This window comes from Oncorhynchus nerka, linkage group LG27 (assembly GCF_034236695.1).
Source record: "Oncorhynchus nerka isolate Pitt River linkage group LG27, Oner_Uvic_2.0, whole genome shotgun sequence".
NCBI lineage: Eukaryota > Metazoa > Chordata > Actinopteri > Salmoniformes > Salmonidae > Oncorhynchus > Oncorhynchus nerka.
The window spans coordinates 44,462,662-44,480,575 of record NC_088422.1 but is presented as its reverse complement, the minus strand read 5'-3'; the positions used below and the strand labels follow the sequence as shown (position 1 = coordinate 44,480,575).

At 43.1% G+C, this 17,914-nt stretch overlaps 1 protein-coding gene across 2 annotated transcripts; it reads right to left on the bottom strand.

Moving 5' to 3' along the window:
* Window positions 1-11,449: 11,449 nt before the first annotated feature.
* On the bottom strand, window positions 11,450-13,581 carry LOC115111858 (fatty acid-binding protein, liver-type-like). 2 transcript variants are annotated; one of them, XM_065011270.1, is made up of 4 exons: window positions 13,421-13,581; window positions 12,203-12,375; window positions 11,721-11,813; window positions 11,450-11,532 (listed from the first exon to the last, which is right to left on the bottom strand). In XM_065011270.1, the coding sequence occupies exons 1-4, from the start codon at window positions 13,485-13,487 to the stop codon at window positions 11,482-11,484; spliced, it is 384 nt and encodes a 127-aa protein (XP_064867342.1). In that variant the 5' UTR covers window positions 13,488-13,581; the 3' UTR covers window positions 11,450-11,481. The 2 variants fall into 2 exon arrangements, with proteins under 2 accessions (XP_064867342.1, XP_029494207.1); XM_029638347.2 differs by having other exon boundaries at window positions 12,209-12,375; window positions 13,421-13,574.
* Window positions 13,582-17,914: the final 4,333 nt, after the last annotated feature.

Here is a 17,914-nt window from a genome sequence, read left to right as displayed (position 1 = left end):
GATATTTCACTGGATGTATAAATGTGAAGCATTCGTTTGGCGTTTCCACTCACTACCAAATATGGTGGCGAGAGGAAGCCCAGTGGCTGGAAGTGGTAGAAGATGGAGTGAGATGGATTTTGGCCGACATTTTGCAAATTTTCTCATCAGTGAATACAGTTTTTCAATACAGTTTTCTGTTTCCAGGCCGTCATTTTAAATAATAATTTGTTCCTAACTGACTTGCCTAGTTAAAGGTTAAATACAAAATAAAAAATTCTCAAACTAGAATATGTTACAGAGTGGACTAAGTTTTGTAGACTTTAACCTTTGCCAAATTCTCAAAAAATGGTGTTGTTTAGGAGTGCAAGGGCAAATTTAGTTATTAAAGGACATCATGCTAATTAGAAGCATGCTGGAAACCTTGTGGATGTAGCCTAATGTAGCAGAACATTCTGATAACTCTATGGAGCCCTAATTGCTCTTAAACAGATTCTGTGTAAAACAGGTTGTGACAAACTTTCTGGAGAATTGTACTTCAGGGTAACAGAGATGAATGGAGCCCCAAACATGACAATCTCTCTCTCTCAAGTGATACCAACACGTTGGAGTTGCCATGGAAACATGCTTCATCTGCTCTGTGATCATGTCAAGCAGATGGGGAAGGGGTTGCAATGCAGCAAGGAAGAGGGAAGAGAGTGTATTTGAAGAAGAAGAAGAACGTATTGCCCAGTTTTATGTCGATCCCAAAATAACTGGATATCCTTTATGTAATAGAAATGAAGGTGACACTGAAATGTGACATAACAGGTGTCATAAGTTGACAGGAAACAGAGAGATCAGTGATAACCTGAAACCTGGAAATGATGCATTGTCTGACTGCACCATGTGTGGAGGCTGCAATCTGCATGGTGACTAAGGCAGATTGGAGATGCATCCTAGGATGTGGTTATGGATACGAACATAGCCAAGTCAATGTTCTGCTATAAAAAAATATATATTGTGAGGTCAACATTGTTATATACGTAGCCTACAGTAAACACAGGCTGTTAAGTGAAAAAGTGAAATCCCATAATTAACTTCATTTGTTTACTAGCGTGTTACAGTCTAGCTACATAGTTTTAAAAAAAATGTTTAAGTTTGAAGTTTATGTGCCTCATGGTTTGCACTGGTCGTGTCAGTGTCCTCTATAGCTGGCAGCTCTGTTGTTAGTGTACATGAAGCAAGGGTTATGGGACAAGAGGAAAGTGTGGGGGATTGGCACGTGAAAGTTAAAAAACTGAGTCTCAGCATCCCCCTGTTACTGTGGAATTGCCCATATCTCATATAGGTCATACAGTATGTTAATGATACCTTTAAATATGTCATATCCTGTCAATTTCCTTCAAATCGGAGTCCCTTTAACACAATTATTCACAAAATGAAAAATATTTGTTTGTCATGGATGAAAAGAATCATAATGTTTTCCCATTCCATGACACGTAACATTCTGTGACACAATATTAACTGGCCAACTAACAACATCTAATCGATATCTTAGGATGTATCTTAAGACATTTAGTCATGCAAAATATAGCATCCACACGAGATATTGTTCGTTCTGCCTGAGTGCAATGCCCATTCCATCATAAAAGACACTCATCTCTCATCGGCAAAACCCACAATCCCTCTCGTTGCATATTCTCCTCTCCTCCACTCATCAGCGCTAATCTCTCTTTCTCTTTGTTCCTTTCTAGTCCGAGGATTCAGGCTGATCTGATGTCCATGTCCAGCCTCCTCTTTTCTGACTCCAACAGCGCGGCTTTGGCCGCATAATGGCAATGCAGGTGAGTTCTTTCTTTGTTTCTGTCTGTCCGTCAATCCGTCTGTGGAGAAACCAGACCACTGTCAGAAAAGTACAGTAACTATATATACTCCCCAATGTATTTGATCTACCAGGTGGTGTGCGAGGCTCCAGCCTGGCCCGGTCTTTCTCCTGGTGGCTCGGTCTGGGGACCAGCTAAGAATGCTGAGGGAGGATCTGGAGGATTCTGTGGTGGTTCAGGGGGGGCTGATGGTCCGCTGTGTTCCTGCAGACCTGAGCAGGAGAGAGGGGGTGGAGGAGATTGGGTTGTCCGGGAAGAGGTCACTCTCGATATCGATCATGTGCCGCTCATCAACAACACCGGTGAGATGCCTTCTTGCTCTCTTCCTGTTTCTACTCTCTGCTGCTGATTGCTGGTGAGAGAGTGGTTATAATCAATTCGTGTTGAACACGAACTACAGAAAATTCACATGCAACTTGAACTATCACACAAATCTTGCACAGGAGATTTGCATGGATATTGGTGTAACTCATCTCTGTTCTCCGTGCAGGCCTGCCTCCACTGGTGCTGTACTGTACAGGGAAGGCTGCCTGAGAGATGATGTTCAGAGACTTGGCTGAGGAACGAGGTCTCAGGGTGCTCAATTATGCTCCAGGTGATATCACAGGGACACAACTATAGAATTAAAAGTGAGTGGAATAGACATTACAAAGCAATAGACATTACAAAGCAATGACTGGCAGCAAATGTAGGGTGTTAATCATAATCTGTCAGAATTAGCTGCAATTCTAATGAATGATTCCTCAGATATCATCTGATTCCATTTGGCCCTACCCAAATCCCTCTGCTACTGTGTGTTCCCACAGGTCCTCTGGACATGTATATGCAGGCGGAGGCATGGCAGGGCTCATGGGATGTGCATCTGTCCTGGACCTCCATGAATGCACAGGGACAGCTGCTGACCTGGCCTTAGTATCTGCTACTACTGTACCATGGTTGTATTTACTGCAAAAAATACATTGCATTCGGAAAGTATTCAGACCCCTTGACTTTTTCCATCAATCTACACACAATACCCCATAATGACAAAGGGAAAACACATTTAGAAATCTTTGGAAATGTATTAAAAATAAAAAACTGAAATATCACATGTACATAGGTATTCAGACCCTTTACTCAGTTCTTTGTTGAATCACCTTTGGCAGCAATTACAGCCCTGAGTCAATCAATCAATCACATTAATTTATAAAGCCCTTCTTACATCAGCTGATGGCACAAAATGCTGTACAGAAACCCAGCCTAAAACCGCAAACAGCAAGCAATGCAGGTGTAGAAGCACGGTGGTCAGGAAAAACTCCCTAGAAAGGCCGGAACCTAGAAAGAAACCTAGAGAAGAACCAGCCTATGAGGGGTGGCCAGTCCTCTTCTGGCTGTGCCGGGTGGAGATTATAACAGAACATGGCCAAGATGTTCAAATGTTCATAGATGACCAGCAGGGTCAAATAATCACAGTGGTTGTCGAATGTGCAACAGGTCAGCACCTCAGGAGTAAATGTCAGTTAGCTTTTCATTGCCGATCATTCAGAGTATCTCCACTGCTCCCGCTGTCTCTAGAAAGTTGAAAACAGCAGGTCTGGGACAAAGTAGCACGTCTGGAAACAGGTCAATGTTCCATAGCTGTAGGCAGAACAGTTGAAACTGGAGCAGCAGCAGGACCGGATGGACTGTGGACAGCAAGGAGTCATCAGGCCAGGTAATCCTGAGGCATTGTCCTAGGGATTAGGTACTCTGAGTGAAAGAGAGAATTAGAAAGAGAGCATACTTAAAATTCACACAGGACCCCAGATAAGACAGGAGAAATACTCCAGATATAACAGACTGACCCTAGCCCCAGTGTCACATTCTGACCTTTATTCCTTTGTTTTGTCTTTATTTAGTATGGTCAGGGTGTGAGTTGGGGTGGGCAGTCTGTTAGTTTTTCTATATTTTCTATTTCTGTGTTTGGCCTAATATGGTTCTCAATCAGAGGCAGCCGTCTATCGTTGTCCCTGATTGAGAACCATATTTAGGTAGCCTGTTTTCCTTTGTGTTTTGTGGGTGGTTGTTTTCAGTCTTTGTGTGTTTGCACCAGACATAACTGTTTTGGTTGTTTCTTTGGGTTTTTGTTATTCAGTGTTCAGTTTTGAGTATTATTAAAAACCATGAACACTTACCACGCTGCACCTTGGTCCTCACCGACGACAGCCGTTACACCCCGACACAAAATACTGCTGCATAAATACTGGAGGCTGAGACAGGAGGGTTCGGGAGACAATGTGGCCCCGTCCGACAATACCCCAGGATAGGGCCAAACAGGCAGGATATAACCCCACCAACATTGCCAAAGCACAGCCCCCACACCAGAGGGATATCTTCAACAACCAATGTACTGTCTTAAGACAAGGCCGAGTATAACCCACAAAGATCTCCCCCACGGCACGAACCCAAGGAGGGGGCGCCAACCCGGACAGGAAGTGAGTCAACCCACTCAAGTGACGCACCCCTCCTATGGACGGCACGAATAGCATTACTAAGCCAGTGACTCAGCCCCCGTAATAGGGTCAGAGGCAGAGAGTCCCAGCGGAGAGAGGGGAATGGCCAGGCAGAGACAGCAAGGGCAGTTAGTGCCTCCAGTGCCTTTCAACTCACCTTCACACTCCTGGGCCAGACTACGCTCAATCATAGGACCTACTGAAGAGATTAGTCTTCAATAAAGACTTAAAGGTTGAGAGCGAGTCTGTGTCTCTCATATGGATAGGCAGACCATTTCATAAAAATGTAGCTCTGTAGGAGAAAGCCATGCCTCCAGCTGTTTGCTTAGAAATTCTAGGGACAGCAAGGAGGCCTGCATCTGGTGACCGTAGCGTACGTGTAGGTATGTACGGCAGGACCAAATCGGAGAGATAGGTAGGAGCAAGCCCATGTATTGCTTTGTAGGTTAGCAGTAAAACCTTGATATCAGCCCTAGCCTTAACAGGAAGCCAGTGTAGAGAGTCTAGCACTGGAGTAATGTGATCACATTTTTTGGTTCTAGTCAAGATTCTAGCAGCCGTGTTTAGCACTACCTAAAGATTATTTAGTGCTTTCTCCGGGTAGCCAGAAAGTAGAGCATTGCAGTAGTCTAATCTAGAAGTGAAAAAAGCAAGGATTCATTTTTTTACAGAATTTTTGGACAGAAAGTTTACGTAGATGGAGAAAAGCTGTCCTTGAAACAGTCTTGATATGTTCATAAAAGGAGAGATTAGGGTCCAGAGAAAAGCAGAGGTCCTTCACAGTTTAATTTGAGACGACTGCACAACCATCAAGATGAATTGTCAGATCCAACAGAAGATCTCTTTGCTTCTTGGGATCTAGAACTAGCATCTCTGTTTTGTCCGAGTTCAAAAGTAAAACATTTGCCGCCATCCACTTCCTTATGTCTGAAACACAGGCTTCCAGGTGAGGGAAATTTTGGGGCTTCACCATGTTTCATCGAAATGTACAGCTGTGTGTCATCCGCATAGCAGTGAAAGAGGTAGAATATATAGTGAAAACAATAGTGGTCCTAAAACGGAGCCTTGAGGAACATCGAAATTTACAGTTGATTTGTCAGAGGACAAACCATCTACAGAGACAAACATATCTTTACGTCAGATAAGATCTAAACCAGGCCAGAATTTGTCAGTGTAGACCAAGTTGGGTTTCCAATCTCTCCAAAAGAATGTGGTGATCTATGCTATCAAAAGCAGCACTAAGGCCTAGGAGCACGAGGACAGACACAGAGCCTCGGCCTGACGCCATTAAAAGGTCATTTACCACCTTCACACGTGCAGTCTCAGTGCTATGATGGGGTCTAAAACCAGACTGAAGCGTTTTCTATACATTGTCTTCAGGAAGGCAGTGTGTTGCTGTGCAACAACCTTTTCATTTTTTTTGAGAGGAATGGGAGATTCAATATAGGCTGAGAGTATTTTATATTTTCTGGGTCAAGGTTGGACTTTTTCAAGAGAGGCTTTATTACTGCCACTTTTAATGAGTTTGGTACACATCCAGTGGATAGAGAGCTGTTTATTATGTTCAACATAGGAGGGCCAAGCACAGAAAGCTTTTTCAGTAGTTAATTGGAATAAAGTCCAGTATACAGCTTGAGGATTTGGAGGCCGTGATTATTTTCATCAATGTGTCAAGAGATATAGTATTAGAAAACTTGAGTGTCTGCCTTGATCCTAGGTCCTGGCAGTGTTGTGCACAACTCAGGACAACTGAGCTCTGGAGGAATACGCAGATTTAAAGAGGAGTCCGTAATTTGCTTTCTAATGATCATGATCTTTATCACTGCTGAAGTGAAAGCCATCCTCTCTTGGTGAATATTAAAGTCACAAAAATTGGAATATTATCTGCCATGACTACAAAGTCCGATAGGAATTCAGGGAACTCAGTGAGGAATGCTGTATATGACCCAGGAGGCCTGTAAACAGTACCTATAAAAAGTGATTGAGTAGGTTGCATAGATTTCATGACTAGAAGCTCAAAAGACAAGAACACAGACGTTAAAAATAAAAAATGTTTCATTGTAATTTGCTATCTTAAATTTTTTTTATTTTACCAGGCAAGTCAGTTAAGAACAAATTCCTATTTTCCATGACGGCCTAGGAACAGTGGGTTAACTGCCTGTTCAGGGGCAGAACGACAGATTTGTACCTTGTCAGCTCAGGGATTTGAACTTGCAACCTTTCGGTTACTAGTCCAACGCTCTAACCACTAGGCTACCCTGCCGTCACCTTCGCGGGATGCGCGGGGATATGGTCACTAGTGTAACCAGGAGAGGCCTCATTTAACATAGTAAATTCATCAGGAATCAGCAATGTTTCAGTCAGGCCAATAACATCAAGATTTTGATCAGTGTTTAGTTCAATGACTAGGACTGCCTTGCAAGTGAGGGATCTGACAATAAGTAGCCCTATTTTGCGATGTGAGATACCACAATCTCTTTCAATAATGACAAGAATGGAGGAGGTCTTTCTTCAAGTGAGATTGCTAAAGCGTACACTGCCATGTTTAGTTTTGCCCAACATAGATCGAGGCACAGACACGATGTCAATGGGGATAGCTGAGCTGACTACACTGACAGTGCTAGTGGCAGACTCCACTAAGCTGCCTGGCCGGCCTGCACCCTATCTCATTGTGGAACTAGGAGAGTTAGAGCCCTGTCAATGATCATAGATAATATGAGAGCACCCCTCCAGCTAGGATGGAGTCAGTCACTCCTCAGCAGGCCAGGATTGGTCCTGTTTGTGGGTGAGTACCAGAAAGAGGGCCAATAATCCACAAATTATATATTTTGGGAGGGGCAGAAAACAGTTCACCAGCGATTTGAGTTGTGAGACTCTGCTGTAGAGCTCATCACTCCCCCTAACTGGGAGGAGGCCAGAGACAATTACTCGATGCCGACACATCTTTCTAGCTGATTTACACGCTGAAGCTATGTTGCGCTTGGTAACTTCTGACGATTGTTCTCCTGTATTTTATGAGTACAGCAATTGCAATTAGAAGGCATAATTTTAATGTTACTACTAAGCTTAGGCTGGTGGAGGTCCTGACGAACCACGTCCAGATAAAGCGTCCGGGTTGAAAAGGTTGAATGAAAAAAGTTGAGCGAGGGGGAAAAAAAATGTAAATATAAAAAGTTAACCATTTAAAAAGTAAAAACCGTCAAGTTGGCAGGTAGCAAAGTAAGGTTAGCAACAAACCGCACAACAGCACGTTAAGTGGAATTGACGCCAAACAAGCATGTGAGGAAGAGTTGACGGCAGGCCAATGTGAAGTGAGGAAGAGTTCTTGGGTATGACGCTACAAGCTTGGCACACCTGTATTTGGAGAGTTTCTCCTATTATTCTCTGCAGATCCTCTCAAGCTCTGTCGGGCTGGATGGGGAGCGTCGTTGCACAGCTATTTTCAGGTCTCTCCAGAGAAGTTAGATCGGGTTCAAGTCCGGGCTCTGGCTGGGCCACTCAAGGCCATTCCCGAATTGTCTTGGTTGTGTTTAGGGCTGTTTCCTAGTTGGAAAGTGAACCTTCGCCCGAGTCTGAGGTCCTGAGCGCTCTGGAACAGGTTCTCATCAGGGATCTCTATACATTGCCCCCAGATTTGTGCCATGACGCAATCCGGTCTCGGAGCTTTACGGACATTCCTTCGACCTGATATACTTTCGCAAGGCACTGTATTCGGCCCCCTTGAACTTTGTGACCTTTTGCCACATTTCAGGCTTCAAACATAAAGATATAAAACTGTATTTTTTTGTGAAGAATAAACAAGTGGAACACAATCATGAAGTGGAACGACATTTATTGGATATTTCAAACTTTAACAAATCAAAAACTGAAAAATTGGGCGTGCAAAATTATTCAGCCCCCTTAAGGTAATACTTTGTAGCGCCACCTTTTGCTGTGATTACAGCTGTAAGTCGCTTGGGGTATGTCTCTATCAGTTTTGCACATCGAGAGACTGATTTTTTTTCCCATTCCTCCTTGCAAAACAGCTCGAGCTCAGTGAGGTTGGATGGAGAGCATTTGTGAACAGCAGTTTTCAGTTTTTTCCACAGATTCTCGATTGGATTCAGGTCTGGACTTTGACTTGGCCATTCTAACACCTGGATATGTTTATTTTTGAACCATTCCATTGTAGATTTTGCTTAATGTTTTGGATCATTGTCTTGTTGGAAGACAAATCTCCGTCCCAGTCTCAGGTCTCTTGCAGACTCCATCAGGTTTTCTTCCAGAATGGTCCTGTATTTGGCTCCATCCATCTTCCCATCAATTTTAACCATCTTCCCTGTCCCTGCTGAAGAAAAGCAGGCCCAAACCATGATGCTGCCACCACCATGTTTGACAGTGGGGATGGTGTGTTCAGGGTGATGAGCTGTGTTGCTTTTACGCCAAACATAACGTTTTGCATTGTTGCCAAAAAGTTCAATTTTGGTTTCATCTGACCAGAGCACCTTCTTCCACATGTTTGGTGTGTCTCCCAGGTGGCTTGTGGCAAACTTTAAACGACACTTTTTATGGATATCTTTAAGAAATGGCTTTCTTCTTGCCACTCTTCCATAAAGGCCAGATTTGTGCAATATACGACTGATTGTTGTCCTATGGACAGAGTCTCCCACCTCAGCTGTAGATCTCTGCAGTTCATCCAGAGTGATCATGGGCCTCTTGGCTGCATCTCTGATCAGTCTTCTCCTTGTATGAGCTGAAAGTTTAGAAGGACAGCCAGGTCTTGGTAGATTTGCAGTGGTCTGATACTCCTTCCTTCCATTTCAATATTATCGCTTGCACAGTGCTCCTTGGGACGTTTAAAGCTTGGGAAATCTTTTTGTATCCAAATCCGGCTTTAAACTTCGTCACAACAGTATCTCGGACCTGCCTGGTGTGTTCCTTGTTCTTCATGATGCTCTGTGCGCTTTTAACGGACCTCTGAGACTATCACAGTGCAGGTTAATTTATACGGAGACTTGATTACACACAGGTGGATTGTATTTATCATCATTAGTCATTTAGGTCAACATTGGATCATTCAGAGATCCTCACTGAACTTCTGGAGAGAGTTTGCTGCACTGAAAGTAAAGGGGCTGAATAATTTTGCACGCCCAATTTTTCAGTTTTTGATTTGTTAAAAAAGTTTGAAATATCCAATAAATGTCGTTCCACTTCATGATTATGTCCCACTTGTTGATTCTTCACAAAAAAATACAGTTTATATCTTTGTTTGAAGCCTGAAATGTGGCAAAAGGTCGCAAAGTTCAAGGGGGCCGAATACTTTCGCAAGGCACTGTAGGTGTGCGCCTTTCCAAATCATGTCCAATCAATTGAAGTTAGCGTTGGTGGACTCCAATCAAGTTGTAAAAACATCAAGGATAAGCAATGGAAACAGGATGCACCTGAGCTCAATTTTGAGTCTTATTTACATAAGTATTTAGAACTTTTGCTATAAGGATGTGCAAACCTTTTAAAACCTGTTTTTGCTTCATCATTATTGGGCAGTGTGTAGATTGTTGAGGGGAAAAAAATGTAATCAATTTCAGAATGAGGCTGTAACGTAACAAAATGGCAAAAAAGTCAAGGGATCCGTCTGAATTCTTCCCGAATGCACTGTAACTCAGTAAAATCTTAGAACAAAAATATAAAATGCAACAATTTCTATGTGTGTGTACACATCTATAGGGGCGTGGATCAGAAAACCAGTCAGAATCTTGTGTGACCACTATTTAAGTCAAGCAGCGCAATATCACTTTCGCATAGAGTTGATCATGCTGTTCATCAGTGCCTGTGGAATTTTGTCATCCCAAACATGCTCAATGGGTGACATGTCAGGTGACTATGCAGGACATGGAAGAACTGGGACATTTTCAGCTTCCAGGAACATGGGGGATTGCGTTCGTACAGAAACATGAGGTGATGCGGATAAATTGAACACCACATCCTCCAGGTCATGGTATTTCTGCACATTCAAACTGCCATAGATTAAATGCAATTGTGTGTGTCTGTAGCTTTTGCACACCCATACCCTAAACCCACCGCCAACAAGACGCACTCTGTTCACGTCAGCAAACCGCTGATAAACCCGTGAAGAGGACACTTCTCCAGCGTGCCAGTGAAATTGAGCATTTGCCCAATGGAGTCTGCGACGACATCGAACTGCAGTTAGGTCAAGACCCTGGGCACGATGACGACCATGCAGATGAGCTTCCGCAAGACGATTTGAGCAGAAATGCATCAGTTCTGCAAACCCAGTTTCATCAGCTGCCCGGGTGGCAGTTTCAGATGATCCCGTAGGTAAAGTCAGATGTGGAGGGCTGGCGTGGGTACACGTTCTGCGGTGGGGAGACCGGTCTGACATACTGTAGAGTTCTTTAAAAATAGGATTGAATGTTAATTTCACGCTCCCTGAACTTGAGACATCCTTGGCGGTGACAAAGAAAAAAAAGCACTTGAGTGGCTTTTCTCCCCAGCGCAAGGTGGACCTGTGTAATGATCATGCCTTTAAATCAGTATCTTGCAATGCCAAAACAGATGGCTGGATTATCTTGGCTAAAGGATTAATGCTTACTAACAGGGATGTAAACCATTAAATGCAATTTGTGCTTAAGGACAACTCCAGGAATTATCAGTTCGTGAAACATGGGACTTCATGGTGCGTTTCTATTTTTTGCACAGTACAAAAGGGATCACTATTACTTTGTTAGTAAACTATACCATCTGAACATGGTCAAGAAACAAACCACCAGCAGAAGTACTGACCTGACAGTATACACCTGGAGATGTCACAGATATTGTCAGAGGAATCAACCCATACAGTCATTACTACTCACCCACCATAACCCTCACCTTCAGCCCCTTGTCAGCTACACTGGTGAGAAAGTGAAAGCAAAGCCTTAATTTATATACTGCTGGGCTAAAATGTAATTTTAGTAATCACATTAATTGTTTAGAAATATGTTGGGCAGCATATACCGTTTAAATGAACTTTCCGATTGTATTGAATCCCACTGAGTTGTCACATTCTTCCAACTCAAATGGAAAGTTCATTGCAGAAACTACATTTCCCTGAAGTTCTACCCACGTAAATAATATTTTGAGAACAGAAAATTGCTTTCACATTTTATTAATCCAAACAGTGCAGTAGATCATATTCGTTTGCTGATCCTCTTGTAAGCAATGCCCGCTACAGTCATGGTCTGAAAAGAGAAAGAGCATGTACTAGATCCATTTAATCATTACTCAGTAATTCTAACCCAGTACAGCAGGCTTCAGCTGTAATTAGAACATAGGGGGCAGCAAAGAAAATCCTTTTTTTAACCGTATAAATTAACCCTAAAATAGTATCATTTAGTGACCCCCCCCAATCCATATGCCCCGGACTCACGTTGACGAGAGTGTTTGCATCTGCCAGTTCTGTGACAGAGTCGATCCCCTTCAGGGAGACCTTCAGCTTGTTACCTTCCCTCATCACCACAGACTGGAAAACAGGAGAGCTGTTTAATGTTAGATCTGATAGGCATGTTCACAGTCTACTAGCACCAATTTATCAGGCCTAAAACATTTGACTGTGTGCAACAGGTGTGAGTTGATTATGACATGTAAACTGCTATAAAGTTACACCTGAGCCCAGATATTGTGGACAGCAGAGTCTCTGCCAAAGAAGGTCAGTCAGCCCACATGTGTGCTGTAGTATTTGGATATAATGTAACTACTAACCCAACATAACTGGGACATGAACTAACCATAGTGTCCCCACATCAGCTGACCTTATAGTTTAGTTAGATACTGGCTGTATATGTAGGGAGATGGATAAACCCAGGCTACATGTATGAAACTCATTGTTGGGTTGTGACATGCTCCACCTACATTGACCTTCTCCCCGGTCAGCGTCTCGAGCTCAGTCTCCTGGCCAATGGTGAAGGAGTTGGTGAGGATCTTTGTCCCCGTGGTGACAGTCACCTTGAAGTGGTCTCCAGTCTCCTCAATCTCAGAGATGCTCTTGATGTCTTTGCCCTCCTGGATAAGCTCATCAGGGAGACCTACATGCATGAGTGTGAGTCATGAATTGTGTTTTATATACACCAAAAAGTTGGTGAAATCAGACATGAACACTGAATTACTACTGAAGCAAAACTCATTTAAAAATATGGAAACAAAATGAAATGAGTCAGCTAGCGCTTAACGTTCTGAGGCATAGGTTTGTTAGAGCCATTTTGCATACCACGTTCTGGTAATGTGCAGAACTGCTTAGGAACAGTCTGCACATTTAAGGAACATTCCTTGGCATTTCCTTACTTTATCAGAACATGTCCTGAAATTTCAAAACTTTAATTTAAGGCAATGTTACACTCATTTGACATTGGGAATGTTCTCAAGTTGTTCAGCAAACCTGAACATTCACCTGTGGGAATAACAGTAGTCCAGCATAATGTGCTGTAGATTCTCAATTATATTTGAAGTCATGTTCTCAAAACATTAAAATGAGTAACGTTCTAAGAAAAAAACATGCGGATCTCAGCCGTCAACAAAACTCCATCCTCTTGTCCACACACTTAACCTTGCTCTATAATTGGCCACACCTGATTCTAATGTGTTTGTTCCCTTTGAATAGACTAAATTGAACCACTTTGAATGAGTTACAAAAAAACATTGCATGTCAAATCCATCCTGGTGGCAGAGTGGAGTAATTCCATGGATAAAAGGACAAGAACAAAGGTTTGAGTCACACTGACACGATAGATTAATATCCATGGGTCCCATCTGTGCTTGAAGTTAGTTAACCCAAACTAAGAGAGCAGTGCAATTAAATTCTTAATGAATTTCAGCGAGTTTCTCAGAAACTTCAAAATGACCTAGAATTTGATCTCAGAAGGATATTAAAACAGCCAAGGAAAACATGGTAAGTCTTAATTATCACTTCTGCTCAGTGTCCAAGGAATCTAATGTGCTAGCTTTGTTTGCTACTCGATTAACCGCTGTATCAGCAATCACCATTGAACATCATTACTGAAAGGACTACAACATCTGAAATTAACACCCCAAGTCTAATCACATCACACATGTACAAACAACAGCAAGACTTACCAATAGCCTTCATGAAAGGCTCAAAGTTGTCATGTGTCTCCAGCTGGTATTTCCCTGAGAAAGACATGGTGACTATAAGGTAGAGACAACCACAGCTCCCTGCTTGTCTTTATACCCTCATCTATGCACCCCTGCAATCATTAACTAACTAAAGGTGTCTACAATTGAGTACCCCTCCCCCTCATATCAGTCAAGGGCAACTACTCTACATCGCAATGGTCAACTTTATTGTACTCCCCTCCTCATCCTCTCTTCTTCTACTTTGGCGGTGTGAGTGATCATTGATCTGATTTGATAAACAAGGCCTCCCTGACTCCTTAGAAAAATGATAAGCAGGCTCATCATTGTAATTCAAGTGTATGGATCAATCAACACATTTCAAATTCAACTTGACTTCATCTCCCTAACCACCTGTGTTGAAGTTGAACTACACCTGCACTTTGAGTTGATTGAGTGGAGATGTTTATTTGACTCCCTGCACTGTAAAACAGTTGAACCAATGTACAATTGTAAGGCAACCAGCTGCTATAGGATTGTGAGTTTGTTTCACATTTGGAAATATAGCTGAACCAACATACAGTGTTGCCTTCCAAAGACAAACATTCAATTGTAATTCAACTAAACAAGTTTTTATACATTCAGCCCACTGTGAGCAAAGTTTGTTGAGTGAACAAACATTCACCCATTAGCTCAATGTCTCGTCCTTCTGAAGTCCACCCAACTCACAGAACAATGCTGATTAAGCAATTGGTTAAGTTGGCTTTTTTACAGTGTACACCATTTGTACTGTCCTTACTTATATCTGTTTGTATGTCAGTGTGTGCATCATATACTATCTTTGAAATATGGTGCAATCAGTAGATGTCTCTATGTGTTCTCTGATCTATCTCATCTTGATCTGTGTGCTGAGACTGAACCAATAAGAGCTCCCGTAGTCCTGAGAACATGGACTCTTCCTCTCTATGTTAAAGACCGGTTTAACATAGAAATACACAAAGCGGAATGGACATGGTTGAACCTTGTGGAGGTTATTCAGACTGGACTAATGCATGGTATAATTGGCATTAAGACATACGAGTAGACAGAAGACATACATTCTGAATTTAGTTCTATAGGTCTATTAATTATATTTCTATGATTCTGACCAAGTTATATCAATATTATATATCTACACCAATGTTGTAATGATAAAAGCTTTTTGTCAAGGTTTTTATCTGAAACCCAAGGTCACTATCCCAGGGCCAGACTTACTGCTACCACATGGTAGACAGTGAGAGATCCAGCTGGTGGACCAGACTTAAGGACACTTTACACCAGTTGCAGAATGTAAAAAAACTAAAATAAACAAATAATATTAAAAGCTGATGCACAAAACATTAAAGCATATCAGTATATCATTGCATCTAAATTATGCTCATTTTTTCTCCTTTTTAGAGGAACATTTTAATATATTCCCTGATTAGATTTTAAACTCTATACCTCACCATAGAATTACATAATTACTAAATATGTAGCGTGATGTCTATGGTTACTATGCAACATGATGTCTATGGTTACTATGCAACATGATGTCTATGGTTACAATATGACATGATGTCTATGGTTACAATATGACATGATGTCTATGGTTACTATATAACATGAAGCCTATGGTTACTATGTAACATGAAGTCTATGGTTACAATATGACATGATGTCTATGGTTACAATATGACATGATGTCTATTGTTACAATATGACATGATGTCTATGTTTACTATGTAACATGATGTCTATGTTTACTATGTAACATGATGTCTATGTTTACTATGTAACATGATGTCTATGGTTACTGTGTAACATGATGTCTATGTTTACTATGTAACATGATGTCTATGGTTACTATGTAACATGGTCTATGTTTACTATGTAACATGATGTCTATGGTTGCTATGTAACATGATGTCTATGGTTACTATGTAACATGATGTCTATGGTTACTATGTCACATGATGTCTATGGTTACTATGTAACATGATGTCTATGGTTACTATGTAGTATGATGGGTGCATTCGGAAATTCTCTCTGGCTATCTACTCCGATTTCAGAGCACTCTCGTCTGACTGAGCACAGAATGAATTTACGAATGCTCAACACCCGCTGAATCAAATCAAATCAAATTATTTTGATCACATGCGAATACAACAGACCTTACAGTGAAATGCTTACTTACATATTTAACCAACAATGCAGTTTTAAGAAAAATACAAAAAATGAGATAAAAGTAACAAATAATTAAAGACCTGCAGTAAAATAACAATAGCGAGGCTATATACAGGTACAGAGTCAATGTGCATGGGGGACAGGTTAGCCGAGGTAATTGAGGTGATATGCACATGTAGGTAGAGTTATTAAAGTGACAGGTGATATGTGATATACATAGATAGTAACAGAGAGTAGCAGCAGCATAAAGGAGGGGGAGGGGGGCAGTGCAAATAGTCTGGGTAGCCATTTGATTAGATGTTCAGTCTTATGGTTTGGGGGTAGAAGCCTCTTGGACCCAGACTTGGTGCTCTGGTACCGCTTGCCATGTGTTAGCAGAGGGAACAGTCTATGACTAGCGTGGCAGAAGTTTTTGACAATTTTTAGGGCCTTCCTCTGACACCACCTGGTATAGAGGTCCTGGATGGCAGGAAGCTTGTCCCCAGCGATGTACTGGGCCTGTACGCACTACCCTCTGTAGTTCCTTGCGGTCGGAGGCCAATCAGTTGCCATACCAGGCAGTGATGCGACCTGTCAGGATGCTCTCGATGTTGTAGCTGTAGAACATTTTGAGGATCTGAGGACACATGCCAAATCTTTTCAGTCTCCTGAGGGGGAATAGGTTTTGTTGTGCCCTCTTTACGACTGTCTTGGTGTGCTTGGACTAGTGATGTGGATGTCAAGGAACTTAAAGCTCTCAACCTGTCCCACTACAGCCCCGTCGATGAGAATGGGGGTACGCTCAGTCCTCCTTTTCCTGTACTACCAGGTGGTAGGCGTTCCGTAGGTCTAGCTTGGAGAACAAATGGCCTCCTGGAGCGGCTCGAAGGCAGAGGAGATGAGAGGTAGCGGTTATTCCCCATGATGTCGTTGAGACCTCGGTAGTCGATGCATGGGTGCAGGGTTTTGTCCTTCTTTTCCACAAAGAAGAACCCTGCGCCGGCGGGGGAGGTAGAAGGACGGATGAACCAAGCAGATCCTCAATGTAGGTTTCCATAGCCTTGGTCTCCGGACCAGACAGAGAGTACAGTCGTCCCCGGGGTGGAGTGATGCCTGGGAGAAGATCAATCCCGCAGTCATATGGTCAGTGTGGCGGCAGCGAAGTGGCCTGGGCCTTACCGAGCACCTCCCGGAGGTCATGGTACACCGAGGGAATAACAGAGAGGTCAGAGGCAACTTCCCGAGGCCCCAGGAAGACGTCCCGGGACAGGATGCGCTGACTTCAGTTAATGGGCGTGGCAGAACAGTCTCCAGCCCACGACGGCACCAGCAGACCAGTCAATGTGGGGATTGTGTTGCTTGAGCCAGGAGAATCCCAATACCGCGGAAACCTGAGAAAACTTAATGAGCGGGAACTGGATCGCCTTGAGAGGAAAAGTTCTCCGTATGGCCCACCCGAATAGTCGCTCCTACTGGTGAGCCTGTTTTTTTTAGTTGACAGGTGGAGATGAAATAACCAGTAGTCTCGCAATACAGACAGCTCTTAGTGTGAAGCCTGTAAGGCCGTTCAGCTGGAGGCAGGCTAGCTCTGCCTAGTTGTATGGACTCGGGAAAAGGTAAATCGGCAGCCTTCGGAGACTCCCGGGGAAACTCAGGTAGCCCCGGGTTCTCTCGGTAACGGAGCCATTGGGGACTTACGGGATACCTCGGAGGCGAAGTGGAACCCTTAGATGGGCGAGTTAAATCAAATCTCCTCTTCTTCCTTTGTTCCCAAAGTCGCCCATCGATCCGAATGGTCAAGGCAATGAGCGAGTCGAGATCCATCGGTAGTTCCCGGGCAACAAGCTTGTCCTTTACTTCCTCCAAAACTCAGTCCAGGATCATGTCAAACAGTGCTTCTGGGTTCCAGGCACTCTCAGCTGCCAACTTGCGGCAATCCACTGCGTAGTATGCCACACCGCGGGAGCCTTGCCAAAGCTGGAGTAACTTCTGTAGAGCCTCTCTCCCGGGCAATGGAACATCGAAAACCTTCTTTATCTCTGCCATGAACTCCTCCAGACTGGAGCATAGGGCCGACTGTTGTTCCCATACTGCCGTAGCCCAGGCGAGAGCCCTCACAGACATTAGCATGATGAGGTACACTATCTTAGGGTGGTCCGAGGGGACGGAGGAGGGCTGCAGCTCGATGATAAGTGAACACTGAGCGAGAAACGCCCAACAGTTGCCGAGTCTCCATCGAAGCACTCCGAGGGAGGTAAGCGAGGTTCCCAGGAAACCGGGGCGACGGCGCTGCTAACAGCCAATTTACTGAAG